At 32.5% G+C, this 25545-nt stretch overlaps 2 protein-coding genes across 3 annotated transcripts in view; both read right to left on the bottom strand.

The window, feature by feature from the left end:
* Nucleotides 1–550: 550 nt before the first annotated feature.
* Nucleotides 551–13045, bottom strand: Rab11 (RAS oncogene family member Rab11). 2 transcript variants are annotated; one of them, XM_074177456.1, is made up of 5 exons: nucleotides 12735–13045; nucleotides 12327–12448; nucleotides 5249–5597; nucleotides 3305–3485; nucleotides 551–1288 (listed from the first exon to the last, which is right to left on the bottom strand). In XM_074177456.1, exons 1-4 carry the CDS (start codon nucleotides 12772–12774, stop codon nucleotides 3349–3351), a joined length of 648 nt encoding a protein of 215 aa, XP_074033557.1. In that variant the 5' UTR covers nucleotides 12775–13045; the 3' UTR covers nucleotides 551–1288; nucleotides 3305–3348. The 2 variants fall into 2 exon arrangements, with proteins under 2 accessions (XP_074033557.1, XP_023025781.1); XM_023170013.2 differs by having other exon boundaries at nucleotides 551–1269; nucleotides 12735–13044.
* A 3805-nt stretch (nucleotides 13046–16850) lies between these two features.
* Nucleotides 16851–25545, bottom strand: part of wts (serine/threonine-protein kinase warts) — a 29218-nt gene continuing 20523 nt past the window's right edge. Inside the window, exon 11 of the mRNA XM_074177454.1 lies at nucleotides 16851–24900. Within this exon, the coding sequence (XP_074033555.1) occupies nucleotides 24469–24900 (432 nt within the window). The 3' untranslated portion in view covers nucleotides 16851–24468. The remainder of the gene's footprint in view (nucleotides 24901–25545) is intronic.

The raw sequence follows: 25545 nt of genomic DNA, 5'->3' as shown, positions 1-25545 counted from the left end.
TCTAGTACACTTTTCAGATGAAGTCATGAGAGATACAACTGTTGTTTGCCCTTTCTTCAGTCTTTCATCGAAAACATTTAATTTTAGTTCTAGTTTGTTGGCACCCAGATTGTCATTCCCATTCCTGCCAGAAGTTGTTCACTATCTCTGCTCAATGTAGTATGATCGAGCCGAGAGAGTGAATAACTTTTGGCAGGAGTGACATCTAGATTAGGAATAAAGCTAATGACTTTCAAACAGTTAAGAGAGAGCAAAGCAAAGAAATTTGTCTGTAGTTACCTACTTTAGTTTTGATCCCTTTTTAGAGTGTCATTAAATGGTTTCAAAGTTGATGAGACGTTTGTTTCTACGTAGAGGTTTATTTTCAATTCATCGATGTGAGCTAACACATCACACATGAAGTCTCGCATGTTATGCAAATGCATTGACATTTCTCGCAATTTATAGGACAAAGGAGATCTTACTTTTAAAAGTAACATCCCTGTAAAATATCATTTCTGTAAAAAAAATTCAAGGAAACAAAGGTTGCTCAAAACAAAAAAAATAAAAATCAGTTACATAAGTTTTATTTAAAAATTAAATTTATAATAATTTTTATAAAGAAGCTTATATTACATTTGACAACAATTATTGCATTTGTTCCAGAAGTCCAAATGAAATAACCGTAATGGCCAGCTGAACAATATACTATAACAGAAAGTTTATTTATCTACACTTCCCACGGATATAACTACGAGTCCGAAATAATTCAACTACTAAAAATCTCACAGGAGGCAAAATCATTAGACAAACGATGGTGTGCGTGTGTCGAGATTTCTGCACAGATAAATTTTCAACTCCCTAACAGTCAAAGATATTTATATATTTTTATTATACCGGTAAAGATTCATCAAGTATTAACTGCAGCACATTTACAATCTATCATTAACTCTGTTAGAAGGAAAAACGAAACTTTTGATTATATTACTTTTAATACCTGGAATTACACAGAAAACAAACATAAGTTAACAATAAATATGCACCTGATTCGAATATAATAAACCTTTCATTACTTATATAATATTTCTATATATATATATTTTAAAAATATAAAGTACCGAACAATTTACAAACTCAAATCGACAGCATACTAAGTGCACAGCAAAAAATGGTATCCGCTCTGTCACAGCACAATTTCAGCATTCAAACAGGTTTGAGGATATATAAAATGAACCGAAAAGGAAACAGTAGCTGAAGTGAATTGGACAAGGCAGCGCTACCTGCTGAAATCTGCAAAAGATCATAAGAATTGGTTTCAGTTGGACAGTTTTCAATACACTTTATAGTGAGATTTTCACTAGAGTTTACAAAACTAAGATACGTGTTTCACTATATAAAAGCTTCTTCAGGGGTTCTAGTAGAGCCCAAACAACATATTCAAGATTCACTTTCAGACAGCACTGTTTCGAGCCGCCATAGGTCTAGGTAGTGGTGATAGGCTGAACGACAAATGCATTACAAAGATGGCGTCTTCATAAGGGGAGAGAGATGTCATTGCGGTAACTTACTCAGGCTTGTTCTGTAAGCTCGGTTGAGTGCGGCAATGCATTTGTGGTTCAGCCCGAGACCTATGGCGGATCATAACATCACTGTCTGCTGTTGACTCATAAATGCATTGTTTGGACTCTGGTTTTCAGCTAGTTGGTTTTCAGCTAGTTGCTTTGCAGCTACAGTAGAAGACAGAAAACAAATCTCGTTGGCTATTGGTGTCGAAGCTTGTCATTGCAACTGCCCAAGTATCACCTACACCTCAAGAAGCTATTGTATGGTAAAACAAGTAATTTTTCACCTACACCTCAAGAAGCTATTGTATGGTAAAACAAGTAATTTTTTTCTAAAGGTTTGTTGAAGAATCTCAATAACGTATATAATATACATTCATCATGAAATTTCATCCAGTGTGGCCGAATTTCATCACGTATTATACTATTATATTATAGCAATACTTATTTTAATCAATTATAAAATGCCCTTCTCAGAACCAACAAACAAACTATTCAAGTCCTGATATTTACTGGGCATCGATTCATTGTTCGAAGGATATGTCATCCATTTGACAAAACATAAATATATACATTCAATATTTCTTGTATGGTCAAGTCTGATTGGAGATTACCAAGTGAAAAAAAAAATAAATTGCTTTTCAACAAGTATCAGGCTAAGTCCATAAAAAACAATAATCATAAACATACTTCATTGCCCAAAGAAAAATTGCTGTTGACAAAGCTTACATGAAAAAAGAGATAATATAATAAAGTTTGAAAATAAAGGCATGTAGTTTTCAAACTGCTTGAAGTTTTTATTAATTCTTTATTATATTTTCTCTAAACAAAATCATCTGAACAAACACATCTCCTAGCAACACCTAGCATACTCCATTTGAAGGAAATTGTAGGGCACTACATTACACCCCCCCTTAAAAAAAATATTAAACGCGGAAATGAACTCTTCTTCCAAAGCGGGTTACATCATTTGATTTTATTGGAATGTATGCTATTTAGGTTAAAAATTGTTTCTACGGTATTGAACCACAGTTCAGGTTCAGTCTTCCAGAAGGATGGTAAAGTGACAGATTTTGCACGATTGAATTCAGTTTCTGGCTCCATGCTGTAATCTGGACTAGTTTGACTGATAGAACAACGATCTTTTTCTGTGGAAGTTGAAGGCGTAGTAACTGCTGGATTAAGTATAGGTGTAGACTCTTTACTCATTTGTTGAATAAGTTTTTCTATGCCTTCCATTCTCCTATTATTATTTTCGAGATTTTCAATCAGCTTATTACAAAGAATCTCTAGCTTGTTCACCTTTTAATAACACTACCGCCTGCTTGAGATTCCTCGATTACTGATTTTGCAAAGAAGTTCTGTGAAATCAAAGTCTTGGGAATTTATCATTCCAGGATACTCCTTAAGAATTTCAGGCTCCAGCATTATTTTCATGTCAGGAACAGTTCCACCTGGATCGACATTGAAATATCGAAGTAGGTTAACTATCTGCTCTCGCGAAAGGTTTTGAAGTAACTTGACCATGGTTTTATCAAATGCGTAAAAACTATTCATTTCTTGGGATCACCAATTGTAGTTTTCAAACTACTTTTAAAAAACGTTTTTGATTGAAGTTTTTATTAATTATTTATTATATTTTCTCTAAACAAAATCATCTAAACAAACACATCTCCTAGCAACATCTAGCATACTCTATTTGAAAGAAATTGTAGGGCTACAGTAATATAAAAGAAACAATATTATCAAATAAAAAAACTTACCCCATGATTAGTGTAACATGCATAGTATTGCTAACAATCGGTTATTACTGACAACACTGTTTGCGTACACCGTCAGAATTCATTGTTGGTTTCACATCTATTTGCTCTACGTTTTGTGGTCGGATAGTATCACCCTCGGGAGGGTCTCTTATTTGTTTTTGGGAGACGATTCTATAAATCTCTGAAAAGAATGAAAAGTACAAAGAATCAGTTATCAAAATTATACAACAACATAGAATAGAATATGTTTATTTCATCACATCAACTATAAAATGTACAATAGTGACAAGTTAAACTGACAAACAAGAATAACAATAATTGAACAATAGTTGTTGTTATACACGCTGATTACATCTAAAACAATTATTATGGAAATAAAAAAATAAACACATGTAACATATTAAAATATTAATATCTCACAATTCAAATATTCGTTGATGAAGTAGAAAAGTGTCTTAATAGTGAGTGCTTAACTCTAGCCTTCAACGGTCATAACTCAGACCGGTAATGTCTGTTGGTATTTTATTGTATAAATGTAAGTTTAGTGAATTTCAAGCTGATAGATCCAGTTAAAAAATGTAGGTCTCAGGTGTGCATCTCTTCGAGTAGGGTAATAATTAAAGTTCAGCATTTGTAAGGTGCTTTTTTCTGAAATCAAGTTTCAGCATCATTATCTGTTCTAGAACAGAGGTCCATTAAGTCGTTAACATTTGAGTCTGCTTCTACCATTGATAAATCATATGCATAGTAAAAGATAAGCTTGGGGGTAAGAAATGAAAAATATCATTAATATAATCCACAAAAAGAGTTGGTCCCAGTATGGACCTTTGTGGTACACCGTGCAAAATGGATCTACATGTGCTAGAATTTTCAGATGTATAAACAACTCGTTTTCTCCCACATAAGTAGGTTTTCATTAGCTCTAAAGCTCTGCCACATATCCCGTAATATTCCAATTTACCTAGTAGGAGCTCATGATTAACACTGTCAAAAGCCTCACTTAGATCACATAGAGTTAGAGCAGACACTAACCCCTTTTCAATATTCTCTATAATTGTATCAACTATAGCCATCACAGTTTGTGTTGTCGATTTGTTGGACCTAAATCCAAATTGATTTTCATTAAATACTGAATGAATAAGTAAATTGTTTACAAATATATATGTTTTTTCATATGTTCAATCCACATTTTATACATTTTCAGGTAAACTCTTTAAATGTTGGAAACCTTTGAAAATAGTTTTGGTGTCAAACCTGTCTTGCCATCTGGCCTATATGTATCTGTTTCTTGTAAATTAGTAGTAATGATAAATTACATGTATAAAGTACATATATGCCATAGTTAGGAATTAAATCTGTATCTAATTTAGCATTTCTAACATCAAATTGACTGGAATGAGTCTGGTACACTGGATCTTTACACTAATATTGAAATAACCACATAAGTAAAAACTGCATGTACCTCGTTTTACATTTATCACAATTTTCTGTCAGTTTTTTTTTTCAGAATTGAGTGAAAACATTGGTCTTGACATCACTTGATATGAACTTGGCAACACCGCAAAACTTATTCATATTTCACAATTCAATTTTCTTCTTCTTCCTATATTTTTGTTGTTCTGACTGTGCGTGCGACGTTGCCAACTTGTTTTGATAGTTCCGAAATTAAGAAGCATTTCATATTATGAAACGTACTTTTATATTTGGAATTCTGTTAAAGAGATATTTGATTGAGTAGTACTAATTGAATATTTATGTCGTATATTCATTAATATACTTTTTTCTGTTTTACAAAAATCCTATATATAAATTTTGGAGCGGAAATGAAAAAAAAAATTGGATGTTACTTCCTGATGAACAAACGAATAATATCATTTTCATCATTTGAAATGCTAACATCCCTTATCAATCCTGATATACCTGCATATACACACTTACACTCACCAGTGAGTATGTTCTGGAAAGCCATATCGACATTCGTGGAATCCAAAGCAGACGTTTCGATAAACGATAGTCCATTCCTTTCGGCAAAACCCTTCGCCTCATCCGTCAGCACGGCCCTGAGATGCCTGAGGTCTGACTTGTTGCCTACCAACATGATGACGATGTTCTGATCGGCGTGATCTCGAAGTTCACGTAACCAACGTTCGACGTTCTCGTAGGTGAGATGCTTAGCTATGTCGTAGACTAGGAGGGCGCCTACAGCGCCTCGATAGTAGGCTGCCGTGATGGCGCGGTACCTCTCCTGACCGGCGGTATCCCATATTTGTGCCTTGATGGTTTTGCCATCCACCTAGTGCCAATGACAATAATGATAAAAAAGCTTCATTGTGTAACAGAAATACGTCAACTTCAATTTTAAAAAATGTCTAAAGGTTGCGCAAATCAAAAGAAATTTATTTCAACATAGAATCAATATAGAATTCACAAAAACTATGGGGTCTTCCAACAGAGACTTTCGAACTTTGATAATTGATAACGGTTAAATAGAATTCTTGTTACAAACACAATGTCATAAATAAATATTAATATAAACATGAAGTATGAGATGTGAAGTAAAAATGTATAAAATGTAAATGATTAAAATAAAATATGAACTATATATACACACATATGCAAAGGTTACATGAAAAGAACTAGGACAACGAATAAAAATATGTATTTCACACACAGTACAATTGCAATTTCCACACATTCTAAATCATAGGGCATCGTCAAAATATTCATGTAGGTCATAATCACTTAATAGTTTTGTAAATTTCTTTCTGAATATGATAAAAGGAGTCTCTTTGATTTCATTGGAAAGTTTATTGTATATCCTGATTCCAATATATATTCATTTATTTATTTATTTGTCACTGAGGTACAGTATGTACATATGGTATATCAATAACTTTATATATATATATATATATATATATATATATATATATATATATAGAACATAATAACAGTGTGATACGAATAAAATAGGTAGGTATTCCATTTATCATATATGTGTATATACATATATACATACATACACATATATACACACATATACATACATACACATATATAGACAAGACATATATAAATTCCTTAGTAAAAATATGGAACAGGCGTCGAAGATAATACTAAATAATAGTAAGAGGAAAAAAATAAGTAAAATCATTGCTCAACGGAAATCATCTTCCAGGAATTCATCACAACTATAGTAACATTTTTGCAGCAGCAATTGCTTTACTCTACCATGAAACACTTTATCAGAGGTAATTTGTTTGATCTGCTCTGCTAATTTATTATACAGATTTATGGCATTATACAAAGGGGACTTTTTATATTTCGTTGACTTATGACTTGGAATACGCAAAACATCACCATGACGTGTGTTGTAGCTGTGCACCGTTGCGTTGTTTCTAGTTCATGGATGTTAGATCTAGCAAATCCTATACATTCAAGAATGTATATGGAGGAAGCCGGTAATAATTTTCCCCTAACGAATACTGGTTTACAGCTGTCTCGGTGTTCAATGCTGAAAATTAGTCTAACAATGCGCTTTTGTGCTACGAATACTCTGATGAATTCATTACTGTAACCCCATGCTATGATATTGAGGGATATATGTGAACATGCCATAGCAAAATAGATTTCTAGTAGACCTGCTGTGTCCATGTATGATTTCATTTGCCTTAAAGCAAAGAATGTCTTGTTTAATTTGTTGCAGACATCTTTTATTTGCAGATCCCATGATAAGCTTTCATCCAAGTGAGTTCCTAAAAATTTTACTTCGCTACTAATCTTTATTTCGTCAATAGTTTGTAGGTCATCTGGAACATTATTTTTCCTATTATAGAAATTTACTATAACAGTTTTTGTGGAGTTTAATATTAATCTGTTTCGCTGACACCAGGAGCTAAAACTATCGATTATGCATTTTACCTTACTAAGCAGAACATCAATATTTCCCCCTGTAACTGTGATAGTGGTATCATCCGCAACGAGTTTTGAACCAACCATGTTTTTGGAATTGATATATTCAGTTCGTTTAACTGCCTTGTGTGGTATGTGGCTGTAGCTGTAGATTCGTGTATTTTTATGTATAATCGATACGGTTTCCAGTATAAATATTGAAATAACCGTAAGGATTCCATGTTCTCTATAAAGGGGTTTACATGAATTCCGCCATTTCGCTTTACATAAGTACCTAATAGCCCTTTTCTGCAAGACAAAAACCGACTGCATGAGTTGTTTACTGCAAACACCCCAAAAGGGTTTGTCATACCTTAGATGAGAGTCTATTAAGGCATAGTACACTACTTTCACTGCAGCAAACCCCAGTTCCTTTGAGATGTTTCTCAGTGCGAAACATCTCGATGCCAATTTTTTGTTGATGTGCAATATGCTGTGAGAAATTTAAACTTTCATCTAAATAAATTCCCAAAAATTTCAAAGTGGAGTTATTTTTTATTGTGTTATTGTCTAGGGAGATATCGAGTATATTACACTTGAACGATAATATATTTGTTTTGCTGGTAGTCACTGATAAAAGATTTGAGTCAAACCAATTCTTCACTTTTTTCAAGAATTGGCACATTTTGCTATGCAATCTGTTTTTGTCCACAATAATGTGGTTTCGTCAGCAAATAAGGTATAGCATCCTGTAATCGATATGTTGGTTAAATCATTAATAACAGAAACAATAAAGGACTTAATACAGAGCCTTGAGGTACTCCACAATTTATCTCCCCAACGTCCGAGTTAGATGACGTTCTTACAAATTGTTTTCTATCAGAAAGGTATGAACTAATCCAAATAAGACTGTTGTCCCTAAAACCATATTTTGTGAGTTTCCAAAGCAATATGCTGTGATTGACACAGTCAAAACCTTCGGATAAGTCATGAAGCACTGCTGCAGTGGCTTTCCCGCTGTTGATTTCATTACACACCAATTGCAATACTGTTGATATATCTTCACTTGTACTCTTAAAATTGTGAAAGCCATACTGATGTGCTCTCAACATCCCATTACTTGTCAAAAATTCCATTATCCTTTTTTTACCAGTTTTTCAATTATTTTTGTTGATTTGTTAATTTGAACGGAATGACCCTATATAAACTATTAATGCCATACATTATCACTCAAATATTACTCAACATTTCTAGTTGGATAATATTTGAAAAGTGATTATCAAACGCACAATCACACAGTCAATTTTCGAAAAATTAAAATCTGTCTTTGAATCAGATGAAGATGTAAAATTTATACCAAACTTCTGTGTTATTGTATTTTGTTACATTAAATTTACCTGAGTTTAAATTCACGAAACTGCTTAGAACAGCTCTGTCTATGAAAAACAATGCCACAATGAGAATTTTAAACACATACATTATTTATAATACAAGTGGATGTAGTCCATTATTTGAATTTACCTTGTTTCAAATAACGAGCGTTCAACACTTGACCCACAGCTCTATGAGGTCAACAATAATTTAAAATGCAAAAAAACATTGACCAGTAGTCAAATGATCCAAATGATTGCAAATTGGGAGAGTTACGATTTGATTCAGCTCATTTTGAGTGTACGTTTATTTAAAGCACAACTATTCGTTACAAATTCACTCCATTTGGTGCTTGTTTTTAATGATTTGAAAATGACCGTTGAAATATTTCTCAATTATCTCAGCCATTATGTTTCAAATAATACTTTCAAGACATTTAAAAGATAAAGAAAATTGATGTTATTGTTACACTCTACAAAATAACCACAACTGATTAAAATTATCTACCAAGGTTCCTATAGATACCATAAAGTGTGTATTCCTATAATAATGTGATAAATATACATCTCAGATTACCACGGAAATTTGATTTATTTTTATGCTATGAAGATTATTTGGAAGATAATATTGAAAAATCTACCAAAGCTGAGAGAGATTTGTCTCATTATTGTCACTCTGCAAGCACATACACTCATAGACAAAAATGTTGCATATTTTATTTTGATTTCATGTTTATTTCTATTTGTCTGAATCTTTAAGCAGTTTTCATTACTAAATGGTATATGCCAAGTATTCAACGTATATTGATTGCCAAATAATCCAGATAATGAAACTTTATAACACAATTGAAGAAGTAATGGAATAGACTAGTTTTGGTAATAATATTTAATCAGAACAAGCAACAATGACGACAAAATGAAAGTTCTTTAAGGCAACATAATAACAGTTCAGTATTTAGTGTTTCTACCCCTAACTCTAAAGATAGCCTGCATCCTCCTGGGCATACCCCTCAAAAGTTTTTTGATGGTTTCTTGTGGAATTCAATTCTATTATTCCTGTGCAGCAATTCTTCAATTGAGTAAGGAGCTGGAGTTCATGCTCGTATATGTCTTTTTAGGATGTCCCAAATATGTTCTATGGGATTTGCATCAGGACTGTTTGGTGGCTACTCCGCTACTTCAAGTCCAACAACTTCAAGATACTGGGTGACTGTTCTTGCAGCATGTGCACGAGCATTATCATGCATCAGCACGAAATTGTCGTAACCAATGAAGCCGCCGAAAGGTAAAACATGCTCTTCAAAAGTGTTGCCTATGTACCAGTCAGCATTCATTCTTAAATTCACCTCTATAAGCTTGATGCGACTGTCCTAACTAATGCCACCCCCCAACATAATGAAACCACCACCAAAGCTAACGTTATGTACCAGATTACAAACGTTCTCCAAATCTTCTGTATATTCGACCATGTCAATCTGGTTTCCATAACTTGTATTCTTGTTCCATCTGTGAAAATAATTTTTCCCCACTGATGTTCATTCCAGTTGACATGGGCTATGGCAAATTGTAACCGTGTAGATTTGTGACGTGGGAGAAGCCTAGGAACTCTGGCAGGGCGTTTTGGATTTAAATCAACTTCTTTGAGTCTTCTCATTACTGTTTTGACACTTATGTTAACTTGTCTTGTGCTCAGTAAATCATTTCTAAGATACGGAGCTGTAAGCGTGCAATTTCGCCAAGATTGAGTAACATCTCTTACGTTCTTGGCCAGTCTCTTTGTATCGCTTCACAATACCAGAAACAGTTGAGTGATAGATATGCGATCTCTGCGCAATATCTTCTTGTCTGCATTCCTCATTGATTCAAGTAACAAGTTTAACACAAACTAATTCGCTAAAATGCGACATCTCACCAAGAAAACTACAGAATCATGACAAAGTACTCGAAATGCCATTCTGACAATGATAAACAAAACAATAGACATTAATAGTGGAAAAGGCACACTATTCAAAGTTTGTAATTTGTACCATTATTTTACTTATTCAGCTATAGCGACTATGTCCAAGCATCTTTTTATCTATACTGAATGGAAATTTACGTAAAATACTTTGTCCTTCGAATATTTATGAATAAATAAATAATGTGTTAGGGTAAAATAAATTAACACGAAAAAAAGTCTTGAAATAAAATATGCAATATTTTTGTCCGAGAGTGTATATATTACGATAGAATTTGATAAATTTCCTGTTCAACAAAAAGTATTTCAATAAGTTTAATATAATCATGTTTATGGTAAGGCTGAACCGACAAAATTCTGAAAATTTTAATCATCAGTGATAAAGTAAATAGAAATCCTAAAATAGAACAGAATTAACAAAAGCTACTTATTGAAATATTTCAGAATAGATAAGCTTCCATTATTTCTAACATGCCCAACAGGTTTAACTTGGAAACTGAAATGTTCAATAAATATAACAAAACGATGTCTGCAACTGACCTTGTAAAGGAAAAATTTCATTACATGAGACCTTTCAATCCTTTTTTGTACTATAATAATTTGGCCCTTTTATCATTGAACATAAATGAAGATTTTTTGAAATACATCAAAGATGAATCATCTTTCCAAAAAGCTGTATTTCAGGAAACTAATGTACGTGAATGAGAAACAGTAGATTTTAATAAAGACCTTAGGAGACCCCAGAAACAATATTTTTTATTCATTTTTTTTTTGAAGATACACATTGCTTTCTATCACCTAAATAATGTTGAAAACATAATACTGATATCAAATGATTTGAGGAGATAGCTCCAAAGTAACCCCAAAATCTAATACTGTCATCACAAATCTACGGTATGATTAAAAATAGTACTGTATATGAGTTAAAAATATATAACCACTTGTCATTGTCGATAAGGTAATTAAATAATTTCAAGTTATTCAGGAAACCTATCAAAGATCCTAATACCAACCCTATAGAAATCACTTAGGTTTTTCAACATCTAGAATTATGTGTTCATATTACGACTGGCAAAACTGGAACTTGCCATCGCATTCTACATTTTTTAATGACAAAATTCTTCATGAGAGGTTTGTTGATGTGTTTTCTTTTTTTTTGATTTCAATATTTTTTTGTTAATGTGATTTGAAGTTGATTCCCCATTTACAGAACCTACTGTGTAGGTATGTTGGGAGAGATGAATGTTTTGAAGTTTCATTTTGAAATATTTATTTTTTCGAAGTTGATTTTTTCAGAATTACTGATCATTTTTCAAAAAAGGTTGTTTTAGGGGAACATAAGTTTCTATTCTGCGAAAACATTAGAAATAAAGAAGATTCTCAAAATGTGTTTTTGAAAAAAGGTGTTACTTTACAGGTTATTACTAAGAGTTCCTAAAAAAATCGAATTTGGAAACAGTTACGACTTTTGATTGACTGTGTCCCAAAAGTAGACCGTAGCGCCAAGTTTTGTCTTCAGATTCATGATCAGTGGACAAACATATGTAAGTCCAATTAAAAATGTTTAAGAAACCATTACGAGCAGTTAAAACAAATATTTACTGAAAACATTTTTAGTTTTAAGTTATATCATTCAGTTTGAGCTCATTTCTAATAAACCAAGTACTTGATAGTTTTATTAGCCATCATAAGATTTATTTGAGCTTGTGTCATCTGCAAAAGCAGTATACATTTTTTACTGCAAGAAAACCACATAAATAGTTGTGAATGAAATGAATGTGAATAAACTTTTGAAAATATTCACCTGTATACTTCTTGTTGCAAATTCAACACCTATAGTGGATTTAGACTCCAAATTGAATTCATTTCTAGTAAATCTTGATAGTAAGTTACTTTTTCCTACGCCAGAATCTCCAATAAGGACCACTGAAATATAAATATTATAATCAGATTAGAAAGTATCTAGGATGCTACATATATTCATTTCTATATTATGACTGACATGAATGAATCATCAAATTAGGTAAAGTGGTACACTTAAAAAATAAAGACACTGTCTGGTATTGATTTCTTTAAATATAGAGCGAAATTACCGAAATGACTTTATTGATGTTTTTTTCTCTTTAATAGCAACAACTTGACCTCCGACTTTGCTGACATGTCAATAATAATTATAAGGAAGAGAATTGATTCGGCTATTTATAAGTCTTACCTTTGAATAAATAGTCATATTCATCGTCCTTTGTACTCATCTTTATCGAGGATGGTTTTTTTTTTCTATAAATTAAGTTCTATATCCTCAAAAAATCAACACAAAGAAACTTTACCACATATCACAAAGAAAATATCGTCCTATTCAATACACCCTATTTATCACAGAAACATTACTTCCAATATGGTTTGAAAAATACCGAAGATGATTTGTACAAATCTTGATTCTGTTTTTGATTTTATTACATACACAAAATGGCGTCGCGATGTTTTGTTGATGATTTGTACGCCCCTTTGACAAGAAACGTCAGATTCTTACATTTTTTAAAATGCGCAAGCGCAAGTTGCCCAGAATGTTTTCTCCACCACAAAACTACTAAAGAATATGACCGGGAACTTTGAATATATAGTTATTCTCTTATTTTTATGCGTCATTCTCTGAAAATTTTACATTTCCCCATTGATTAATAATAATTTCCCTGTGTTGTAGAAATGTACAAACATTAACAATGTTTTTTCATGTCCAAGAATTTCTGTCAAGTATGAACTACCTGGAACTACAAAATCTGTAATCTCTTCGTATCATAGATATCTAGATTGTTTTTGGGAGAACGATGGCGAATATAAAGATAGACAATATTGAACTATGAATGATTCACCTAAATTTATCATATTTGTTAATAAACTCCTCTGGAAGTAGAGAAAAGGCAGTGTAATTCGTGATCTTTTATTTTATGTTAAGATATTTTACGATTCTAGAGAAAATGGCAATTCAATCAGTATTGTGTAGAAAATTTTAGGAATAATGCTTTATTAATGAATTTAATGCAGGAAACTAAATCAAATGAGCTGATTAGAATGAAAGTGGAGTAGGTCACTTCAACAAAGTTTTGAGTAATTGATGTTTCTACGAAAACAACCAGTTAAATCAAATCTAGGTTAAATGTCTTGAAACGGTTTTTTGTATTTTTAAATCTATATGGTTACTACCATATACTGAATAGGGGAGCTACAAAGGAAGCTATTTTTGTAAAGAACGCAGATTTGCAAATTTTTAATTTGCATTCTGGGGGGATTGAAAAACGTTACAGTTTTGAAAGGTAAAACTGGAATCTCTGGCATAGAAAATATCGAAAACAAGTATCAGAACCGCATTACTGTTCTCGACGCATGTTTCACCAACCCAGTTGCTATCTTCAGGACGATGAAGTAAACCGTTTACTTATGCTGCTGTCCTGGTGTTTGAGAAAAGCGCTTGTTTTGGGCAGTTCCAGTAGATGACTAAATTATTTTTATTAGATTCTGAAAGGAAATGTTATCAAAGTTTTAGGAATAATATGCATCTGTTTTTATCATATCATGGTTTTTGTTAAGATAAATAGACTAGACATATTTTTTATTCATAAAGTCCACAAACCACTTGTCACTTTTATTGACAAGGCAGCAGAGAATACGCCTCATAATCCATCATATTCAATTTATCTATACAGATCCCAACTGTACTTAATTTTGACTTCAATAAATACAAGAATGAACTGAAAAAATATGTGGTTTCGTTTTTTATAATAAGTTAATTATTTCTGATCAGGTGAAAAAGTATAACTTTAACATAAGTGATGGTTTCAAAACAACTGCAACAATATTGAAAAGTGTCACTTTATATAAAAACGTTATTATTATCTGTGTAAAGAAAAGCTGTTTTCGATTAGAGATTTTGATTTTTTATGTTGGTAAGCTCGTCTTGAACATATGTTCAACACATATGTTAAACATATGTTCAACATATGAAATTTTGTCCCGAGAAGCAATACGAAGAAAACCTCCGTTATTGTGGAAAAACAATAAATCACGATAATGCACCTGATTAATAACATTTTATTTCATTATTCAATATAGTTGTCTTCCAGGGTGACACAACGATTATAGCTGTCATACAATTTTACGATACCATTTTTTATGGTACGATTTATCATTAGCCTCAAAATAGGTCTGTTTCGAATATTATCTCTTCATCGGTGCTAAATTTCTTTCCAGCGAGAAAAAAGTCGATAGGAGTCAGATCTAGAGAGCACGGTGGATGCGGAAGCAACTCGAAGCCCAATTCATGCAATTTTGCCATAATTTTCATTGATTTGTAACACGGTGTATTGTCTTGATGAAACATACCTTTCCAAGTGGTCCGTTTCTTCGCGATTTCGTTATTCAATATTAAACCATGCTCATTCCAAAATACTGATACCATAACTTTGTCAGCCGACTATTGCGTTTCTGCACGCTTTGGAGTCGGTTCACCACGTGCAGTCCACTCAGATGACAATTATTTGATATCTTTAGAGCCTCAGCTATATCAATCAACAACATCACTTTGTGGTCATCGAAAATTATTTTTTGGACTTTTTTTATGGTTTCGTCGGTAACAACCTCTTTAGTACGTACACTGCGTGCATCATCATCGGTGCTCAGTTCACCTCGTTTAAACTTAGCAAACTACTTTCCAGTGGTTGATTTTCCTGGTGTAAAAAGTAATGCTTTATCAATATACGAAATTCTTTTCATCCATTTTCTTCAGACTAACAAAAGTTGCTTCACTCCAAATGTTCAATCCCACAAACTAATATTCCAAGAGCTGTGAAATTTGTACGTGTCTTTTAAAGGTTAGGATTAACTAAAAATCATATGGATTTGACAAGCGCCATCTGTGTTTTAGCCTACGAACTTCTCAGCCCACTTAATATATTAAAATGTTGACCATATTGGTATCATTTCTGGAATACAAGAGTTCCCCATACATTTTCTAGCTGAATTTACAAAATATTTAATGGGCAAGGAGACGCGAGAATTGTTATGCCTGGTTCACAGTTATACTGCTACAGAAATTGGAACGATATAGCGTGAGAGGGACTGCTCACAAGTTAATTAAATCATATCTGCAAGGCAGAATTCAACGAGTTATTATTGATGGTCCTGTGAGTGAATCACGGAAAATAGAGCAAGGTGTCCCTCAAGGATCTATACTCGGACCACTTTTCTTCATAATTTTTGCGAATGACTTGTTTCACTATTTTCAACAACTTTCATCAGTACACGTGGTAACATATGCGGATGATACAAATTTCCTTTTAATAGAGAAAGACTCGGCAACTCTATAAGATATTACTGGAAAGGTATACCAGCAAATTATAACATGGGCAAGTAAAAATCACCTGAAACTCAATATAACAAAAACTGTGCTGATGAAATTTACTAGGGTTACAAATGAGTCCGAGATTTTCAGTATATATGAGGATGATGATTTTCATGTAGAATCCTCTAAAGAAACTAAATTATTAGGCATCACAGTTGATTACAGACTCACCTGGACACCACATATCGACTCACTTTGTGAAAAACCACGTAAAAATTGTTATGCGTTAAGATTCTTGTCTAACTACTGTAATGCTGAAATCTTGTTGACTCTGTACTATGCCATTATTCATTGTTATTTGCGATACGGGATTTTGAATTGGGGTACGGGATCGTCCGTGGAAAGGATTTTCATATTACAAAAGTCGTCAGTCCGAATAATTGCTAAACTTGGAGAGAGAGTCATGCAGGAGCTCTTTCACAAACCTGAAACTTCTTACGGTTGTTGGGATATATGTTTATGAATTACATATTTTTGTTTATAATGACATATCAAGTTTTTTATCGAACAAGCAAACTAATGATTTTCCAACTCGCTCTGGAAATTTGCTAGTACCTCGATCACATCGAACAGCCTTCTACCAGAAAAGCCATCTTTATCTCATTCAACAAATTAGACGTAAATATAAAGGCAGCCCCTAATATAAATATTTTTAAATCAAGATTGAAAACTTTTTTATATGAAAAAAATTGCTACTCCTTGGATGAATTTTATCGATGATTTTATACCTCTCCATGTTATTTGTGTTTCTTTTTCATTTGGCAAATCAATTCTAAATACCTATTTTTTTCTTTTTTTTTTCAAGCTGACTTTTTTCTTGTTATTGTATATTGGAAGATATGTTTTTTCATCTTTTTTCCATTGTACCTTTCAACAAGTGAATAATTTGATAATAAATAAATAAATAAATATACAATAATAAAACTAGATAAACTTGTTTCAAAAATATATATATTTACACACATGTACAATTTTGCAATCTAAAACTAAGGCACTTTTGACTTGAAAGTTGTTTGAAACATATAATGCCTGAATTTTAAAAAATTTACTCCGTATTAAGGAACAATGTCATATGAAACAACATTTAAAATGAATATTCGGATAATAAAAAATTGATAGACTAGAAAAATTACGTTCTAAAATTAATCCATACTTAGTTGCTAGTATGTTAAAAAGAGAAATATTGGAAGTAAATAAATATTCTTAATTCAACCTTTTTAAGCAAATACTGAGCAAAAACTACATATGAACTCAAATCAATTATAACACAGCTTTTTTTTGAAAATAATAAGTTAACTTCAAACTACTCTACATCTTTGACCTATATCTCTGAATACATTTCATAAATTAGTATGAGGCAGTGCGTCCCGACTTCATTCCAGAAACTTCCGAAATATCTTTACAACCAACATTACCACTTCGAAAAATATTTTAATAACATCACTGGCTGAACAGCATCTCTTTACATTTTTAAAACTTCTATGCTCTTTACATATTCGTTGTTTGAATTATTTACATATAAACAAAAACCAATAATTTATATTGTTCAATACAATCGCACCCAAACAAAACTTGCCAGATATAATCAGCTGGAACCAATCACACATCCTCTAAGGCGTTGGCCTAGCGATACCCCGTACAATCAATAATTCGAAAGCATTCATTTTGCTTTCTAGTTGGTGACTAGAAAAATCCATTTAGAAAATTCCAGAATTAGTCTGGAAAGGTTTGTTAATGGGCGATTTTATATCACATTTGCGACATTAAATAGTAAAAGTAGCACCATTTTTTCAATTTTCAAATACTTATACTATAGAATTCAACTCTGTTTATAGGATACAAATTGAAATTCCAGGGTAGGTTCTTCATCGTTATGTTCCTTGGGAGGTTATTCATGAGAAATTTCTGATATTAACCAAATAAACCTGACTGTTATACTAATTGTACGGTTACACCGTTAAATTCTGCACTATATAGGAGTTTTTCACTAGAAATGAAGAGCAAACTCATTAAATCATTTATTCATTTACTTCTCGACAAAACGAATCTGAGCTAGTTTCTGATTGAATTAAGAAGACTAGAACATTCCAAAAACAAGCACTTTTCCCAATCACCAGAACTGCAATACTATTCTCGACGCGCGTTTCACCAAGTTGGCGCCTTCTTTATGAAAAATTTCTCAAACAAAAACAAACTGCAAAGTCCGATATCAATTATATCTATTTATGAAAAATTATCCTGTGGTATGTAGGTTAGTGGTGTCGCTATTTCAAGAAAGTAGCATACTCACTTGCTGAACCAATCCAAGGAAGACCAAACGGACTCGCTTGCCACTAGTTTCGTTTTCAACAGAAAAAATGAACGAAAAACTTGTTCAAGTTACGAAAACAAACTCAAAACTCGAATTCCACCCAAAGAACAAATAAAAACTGGTTCGATTCGCAGGTTCTGTCGTGAACTGTTTTCACTACATGAACAGCAATTCAATTGCTTCATTGTAACTGCCCATTGCTTTTTTTGCTCATGTTCTACAAAGGCAAATTAATAAAAATAGCTTGCCTAGTACCGATAATCGAAATTTAAAACCACCACAGATTAACATTTTGAAGGAAGTAATAATGTCGCCTACTGTTTCCACATAGCGAACTCTTTCTACAAAAACACAGACAAAACATCGAAACCTTTTGATCTTTCCGCCTGTCGACGGCATATTCAATTGTAGAGAAAAACAGTCGCCACGACATAAAGTCTTCAAAATGTTTGTCATTTTGACAACTCAAGCTTTTGTGTTGTAGAAATCGGTACAGTCGCTATTTTCTTGTGGTTTTGTTCATTTGGTGGAAAACCACCATAAAGGATGAAGATTTTTGATCATGTACATAACCGTAAAAACATCTTCAATCACCTTATCTAGTTTATGGTATTTTCTAGTCATTGAATAATAAGTTTGTTGAAAAATGTGTCTCAGAAAAGGTAAGACCTTCAAGGTCGGTTGAATTGGTCCAATTTTTTTCATTTTGGGAACAAGAATAAATCTCTTTTCAGATCGAGAATATCAGTAGTTGTTTTTGAAACATCCACCGAAAAAGAAAATTGTCGAAAGTCGTTTTCTATCTCTACCGCCTCCATTTCGAATGATTCAAAAAAAGACAGAGGAACTTTCAATACTGTTTCATATTTGTTATAATCTTATATGAACCAATTTGCAATTCGACGTTTCGTTCATTGGATTTCATCATCAACTTGATTTTTTCAAATACGGACATGAATTGTAATAGATAACTGAATTTGTTATCACAGTGGCAACAAAAATTGATGAAAAAACTAGATGTTCGTATTAAAAAAAGAAGTTGATGATGAAATACAAGGAACGGAACGTCGCATTGCAAATTGGTTTATATCGTAACGTATATGAAACAGTATTGGAAGTTCCTTTGCCTTTTTTTTTATATCACTCAAAATGGAGGCGAAACTCGACAATTCTAGTTTTTGGAAATATTCCAAACCACAGATTTACTCGATTTGAAAAGAGGTTATTCTAGTTCCCCCAATTAGGGAACTTTTGTCCAATTTAACCGACTTTGTAGGTCTCACCGTTTCCGAGATAGCAATATTGGTATAAGCTGAAAAACGACCTGTATAACTGTGATTCAATATTCGTGTGATATTAATTCATTTATATAAATTTTCATGAGCAGGAATCTTCACATATTTGTGTTGATGTTATCGTTTAACTGTAAATAACAAAACTGAGATTATTATAAGAGAATATACACTTTCACGGCCGGAGATGAATGTGTCAAAGCTGTCCAGGTTTTTGGCTGGTCTGGAGAGTTTTGTGCCTGGCGTTTCGTCTAATACTGCGGTAGACATTATATTTCCTTCCCTATGTTAAAAATCTTACACCGGATTTGGAGAATCTTAGAGAAACACGACGTCAAACCAATATTTAACCAACACAAACTATCAGAAAAAAGTCCAAGGTCAGATGAGGACCCCAGAAAACTCTCAGCAACACCCGGGGTATACAAGATTCCTTGTAGCTGTGGGTCTACATTGTAACCACGAAAATATAGAGAATACAAGAGAAAATGCCGACTCGGACAAACTGACAGATCGGCTGTAGCTGATAAGCTCTCAAAAAAGATGGCACTCACATTATCTCCTTCAAAGATAGAGTAATACATGATGAAACTCAAAATTACTATTCAAGAGTATGTAGAGAGGCAATAGATATTCAAAAACACAGAGATAATTTCAATAGAAGAGGCAATGAACATTAATAAAATCTGGCTACCTATCCTTAATTGTACACAAACAAGGTCAGGTAATCCAATTGAGAGAAACCAAGTCACGTTCACTAATATTAATAATATAAAACTAGAGTCGAATACAGGCTTCGTAGTTTATGCGTTGGGAACAACTACTCAAGCACTTCGACCATTGTCTCATAACGTTTGATATCTACCGTAGTAATTGACGAAACGTCAGGCATGAAACCCTGCACACAACCAAAAAAAAAACGGAAAATAGCTTTGACACTGAGATTGATATTATTTAAAAATGTGATTCTCTAAAGTGACCCTTCTTCAAACCTAGGTTCCTGATTTTTGTTTTAGCTTTACAATGTTTCTTCAATTTTCAGAATAATTTCCAGTGGCGTGTTTAACGTAAGAACTCCTAAACTGAACCTGTTGATTTAATATCGAGCGGCCATCCACAACACAAATTTTTTAATTGAAAAGATTTTAATTGAAAAGCGGCCATTGGTAATAGTGATCTGAAAAAACATTTTAATGCGCCCCTTCCCCAAGAAGGTAACTTTTTTTTGGAAATCTGTAAGAATATTAGTTGCAAACGACAACACTATAGGAAAAAGCTTTCTGGCTTTCACTTCTCCATCTCTATACAAAAAATTGTGGGAAGCAAGAAAGCAATTAGATTCAAAGCATGTGATGGAATTGATCGATACTTGATGAAAATCCATAACATATTCAACTAACACATTAAAGCAGGATTTCCACTAAAGAATTTATAAAACTGCAACACGTGTTTCACATTTGATGAAGCTATTGTATAGCGAAACGCGTGTTGAGGTTTTTTCATTGTTTAGTGAAAATCGCCGTAGAAGAATGGTTTCATCAGGAGTGAAATGTGCTTAGCCCTTTTGTAAACTGCTTGGTGAAAATTCCACAATAATTTCAAAATAAACTCTTTCCAAAGACATGTAGATCATGCATAGAAGTTACTAATCGCACTTAAAAAATATTTCTTTCAATTTATACAACATTATAAGATTGCTAATTGAATTTTCATTTGTTAACTCAAAGATGATCACACAACTATTGTTTGTACGATGTTCATTAAGCATTAAAAGCAAAAAAAAATATGAATCCAGAGGAATTCTTCATAACACGATGTTTGAACATCGTGTTATTATTTGCCGAGTCAAACCAGTCATCCTCAAAATCCCAAAAGAACATAACGATGAAAAACCTCGGTCCTTTAGAGCCTTCTTTCCTTAAACCTTACGGAACTAGGACACTTTGAGCAGGAAAAGGCCATTTCATTCATATATTTATTATAAGGCAGCTAGAATAGAACTTTGGTTATATATCAAACTTTTCACACCAATACTCTTTCTTGTTTTCATCTTGATAAAGATGTGGGTTTTCAGATAAATAAGGGGATGTAAAAAAATCATAACGGATTCCATTTATTATTTTCTGAAGCTTCTCGGGACTGCGTAGGTACTCATTCAGATTAAGAAAGAAAAAAAAACCTCAAAATTGCCTCCAAATATAACATAAGGCACTTCGAAAGGCACTTCGTAAGTATTATGAAATTCTTTGTTTTTGTTGATTCTTCTAAATAAAATTATGTTTGGATCTTGCTGGTAACTAAGGAATGATTTTGAATTTGAATCTTTGAAGAATATTCAAAATAATGTTATCAGGTAAACCTTTATATATATATTTAAGAATTGATAAATTTGTGTAGAACATATTTCTCAGTTTTTACACTGTATTTTCATATAGCATCATATGGACTTTAATAATAACTCATTTTCAATCATATATTTTTTTTTTGTTCAAATAGAGATTGAAGAGATATTTCATTTATCTCTACAGGTTTGAAAAATTCACTAAAACCAACGAAAATATCAAATTTGGTAAAACCTCGACAAAGAAGTTCTGTATGTTTCCAGATTTGTGGGAAACTCATGGAAATCTTTTTTTGACATTGGCTTTTACGTTTGTTTATTTAAATTTTTTTCAATAAAATAATTCAGACACAACTCAAATATTCATGCATTAAAAATCTCTTAAATGAAATGAAAAGTACATGAAAAAGGGAAACAAATTTTTTGAAAGTTGTGAATATGTACAATGAAAATTTTTCTTAAATTTTGTTGGGACAGTTCAAGATTTTCTGGTAGCAACAGAGTCGGTTATTATCCACCAAACATTTCAACATACTTTTTTGTTTCAAAATAATTTATAATTTCTTTTTCTGAGTTTAAAGTTGAAATTTAACAAAAGTCCGCATTCAGTCAGAATTATTTTCAAGTTGAAAGTCAAAATTCAACTTTCAACAAACTTCCGAGTTGAAAGTCGGAATCCAACTATATTTAACGAAAATTCCGGGATTAAAAACGAATTTTGTTAGAAATTCCAAGTTAAAAGACGGAATTTAACAAAATTTTGAGTTAATCAGAAATTAACAATAGTTGAAGATGAATTTTAACAAAATGTTGGAGCTCAAAGTCGGAATTCAACAAAATTCCCAGTTCAGAGTCAGAATTTGACAAAAATTCAGAGACTAAGAACGAAATTAAACATAAATTCTGAGTTGAAAGTCGAACTTTAACAAAAGTCCGTGTTCAAAGTCAGAATTATTTTCAAGTTAATTCAAGTCAGAATTTGACGAAAATTCAAAGACTTAGAACGAAATTAAACATAAATTCCGAGTTGAATGTCGAAATTTAACAAAAGTCCGTGTTCAAAGTCAGAATTCTTTTCACGTTAAAAGTCAGAACTCAACAAAATTCCGAGTAAAAAGTCGGAATTCAACAAAACTATAAGTTTATAAAAGAATTTAACGAAAATTTCAAGATCAAAGACGAAATTCAATAGATATTTCAAGTTGAAAGACGGCTTTTACATAATTCTGAATTTGTCAGAATTTAACAACAATTGAAGATCAACTTTAATAAAATTGTAGAGTTCAAAGTCAGAATTCAATAAATTTTTCCAGTTCAAAGTCAGAATTCCAAAAGTTCCGACCTTATGGACAAAATAAACTTAAATTTTGAGTTAAAAGTCGGAATATTAAAAAAAAGAGTTTAGAGTCAAATTTCAAAAAAAAATTGAGATTTTCAAAATTGGGCTTTGATGAAATTCCGAATTAGGAGTTGGATTCAAACAAAATTCCCAATTTAAAGTCAACATTTGCCAAAAAATCCAAGAATTTGGACTAGGTATATTATTAATTTGTAACTTTCATCTCAGAATTCGGAAAATTTTATTTTTAACAATATTCATCTTCCTACTTCCTAACTATGATTTGAATTCTTTTCTGCACCTTTAGAATTCTTTTTACTTACTTCATTTTCAAGCTCAAAATCATTTTGAATTAATTTATTTTTTAATTACCTTTATAGTATTATATACAAATTTAATTCTCTACTAATATTTGAGTATTTTACAAAAAATAATCAAAAAAATATTTGTAATGTAAGAATCTATTGTAAGAAAAATATTGAATTTCAGAAAGGAAAGAATAAATTCCAAAACAAAAAAAATACTGGAAAATCGTGGGAGATGCAGTGTTCGATTATTAACTTCAGAAAAAAATTATATCCTGAATAAAATAGTTGTTGAAGGATGATGTGTGAATTTCAATAAGATAAACTTATGATCAATTGTTTTTGTTTTCTCATTCTCAAGAAGTTATTATTCATTTCGAATTGTTAACTCCCATTATACCAGAATATTCTGTCTGAAAGTTTATATTATATAAATAAATATTTCTATATTTTTTTAATAAATAAAAATTCTTCCGGATGATAGTTCTGACTTATAATTTCAAACTGAAATACTTGCCATCTATTTTCTTTTTTCACGTTTTAACTGACAATGTGCAGGTGGGATCTGTTAAAAAAATGTAATGTCTGGTTATGAATATTGGAAAATAAGTGAGAAAAATAACATTATTTTGAACACAATTTTTCTTTCTGGGCATCAATTTTCCCCTAACATTTTTCCATCTTAGTGAATTTCCGGACCGAGGAACTTTTCAAGATCATTGTTTTCAGATAAATATCGCAATCTCAAAATAAAAGCTAATTTCTTACTACCCCTTATTTATGGTATTCTGAGTACTAACAGCAAAATGAAACACAAAACACAAATTTCCCCGCGACGTAGAAAAACCTTTGCTTTGAACAAATGGGACTTTTGGCAAGAGTAAGGGCCTTTGTAGGTCTACTCAGAATCTCGAGTCAAATTACTTGGGGTTCCACCCCTTCCGTTTCTCCCTGTACTGAACGTCACACGTAGACGGGCCCACCTTGATTGTCGTTGTCGTCCAGGTTGATCTTGTTGAAGGCCGCCAGGCCTCCGTCGTCAAAAAACCTCCGGAACGTGAACTCGAAAAAGCCGTGGAAGAGTTTCGAGTTGTCTAGGAATTCCTCTGACGTGCTGGAATCCAGTGAGGTGGAATTACGAAGTCTGTCAGGGTCGATCGGATCGAAATTCGACGTGTCTGTAGGATAATCTATGCGAGGTTTGTGTGGAGCGGGCTGACGTCGCAGCCCCTTCTCGAAATCAATGTCTTTGAAGAACGGGTGAGATTTCACTTCACAGGCGTTCTTCCCTAAACGTTTGTCCGCACTACAGCACAGTTTAAGTATCAAGTCCGTACTCTCTTTAGAGAGATTCGCTTGCTTCGGTATCTGGAGAGTTGTCTCCCAGTTTATAACCTGGAGAAAAATAAGAAAGCATGTCAATTCTCAACTGCCGAAATTTGATTTATTGAAAAATTACAATATTCATTAGTATAATTGATATCTGATGAACCGATTGTACGCTATCATAGATTATTTGTTACTGTTGTTCATGGGATGGGTAAACAATTAATGAACTTCTACCGTGCACAGGTGGAATCTCGTTTGAGATATGGGATTCATTTCTGGGGCAACTCCATACATTCTAGGAACACATTTATTGCACAAAAAAGAATCGTAAGGTGCTTAGCAGGAAAATCAAGACAACACTCTTGCAGAGATCTTTTGAAAAAACTGAACATTTCAACTCTGACTGGATTATTTATTTTTGAGATATGTTTATTTGTCTATAGAAATAGGAAAGGAATCCCAAAGAATTACAACATACATAATATCAATACAAGACAAAAGAACCACTTGCGTATACCTTTTGCCAGATTGAATGTTACCAGTTCTTCGCCAAACTGTATTGGGCCAAGGTTATTTAGGTCACAAACTGAGGTAATACTCGACTTCTAATTACTTCAATACAAAAAAATTATAATAATTCTATAATAGATATATATCTTTAACTCCTTCGCAAAGTTACAGAGCAAAGTTTATCATGTCACTTATCTCACC

Source organism: Leptinotarsa decemlineata, unplaced genomic scaffold (assembly GCF_025532065.1).
Source record: "Leptinotarsa decemlineata unplaced genomic scaffold, Ldec_3_MD MMD2_tig00002974_RagTag_RagTag, whole genome shotgun sequence".
Lineage (NCBI taxonomy): Eukaryota > Metazoa > Arthropoda > Insecta > Coleoptera > Chrysomelidae > Leptinotarsa > Leptinotarsa decemlineata.
This window is presented reverse-complemented; position numbering and strand designations above follow the sequence as displayed.

Excerpts from the sequence above, each read along its gene's own strand:
- Rab11 (XM_074177456.1), bottom strand. The coding sequence starts at position 12,774 with ATGAGTACAAAGGACGATGAATATGACTATTTATTCAAAG. Across the intron at positions 5,598-12,326 it reads TTGCAACAAGAAGTATACAG|GTGGATGGCAAAACCATCAA; the intron begins GTGAATATTTTC and ends CATTGGCACTAG. Across the intron at positions 3,486-5,248 it reads TTTCCAGAACATACTCACTG|AGATTTATAGAATCGTCTCC; the intron begins GTGAGTGTAAGT and ends CATTCTTTTCAG.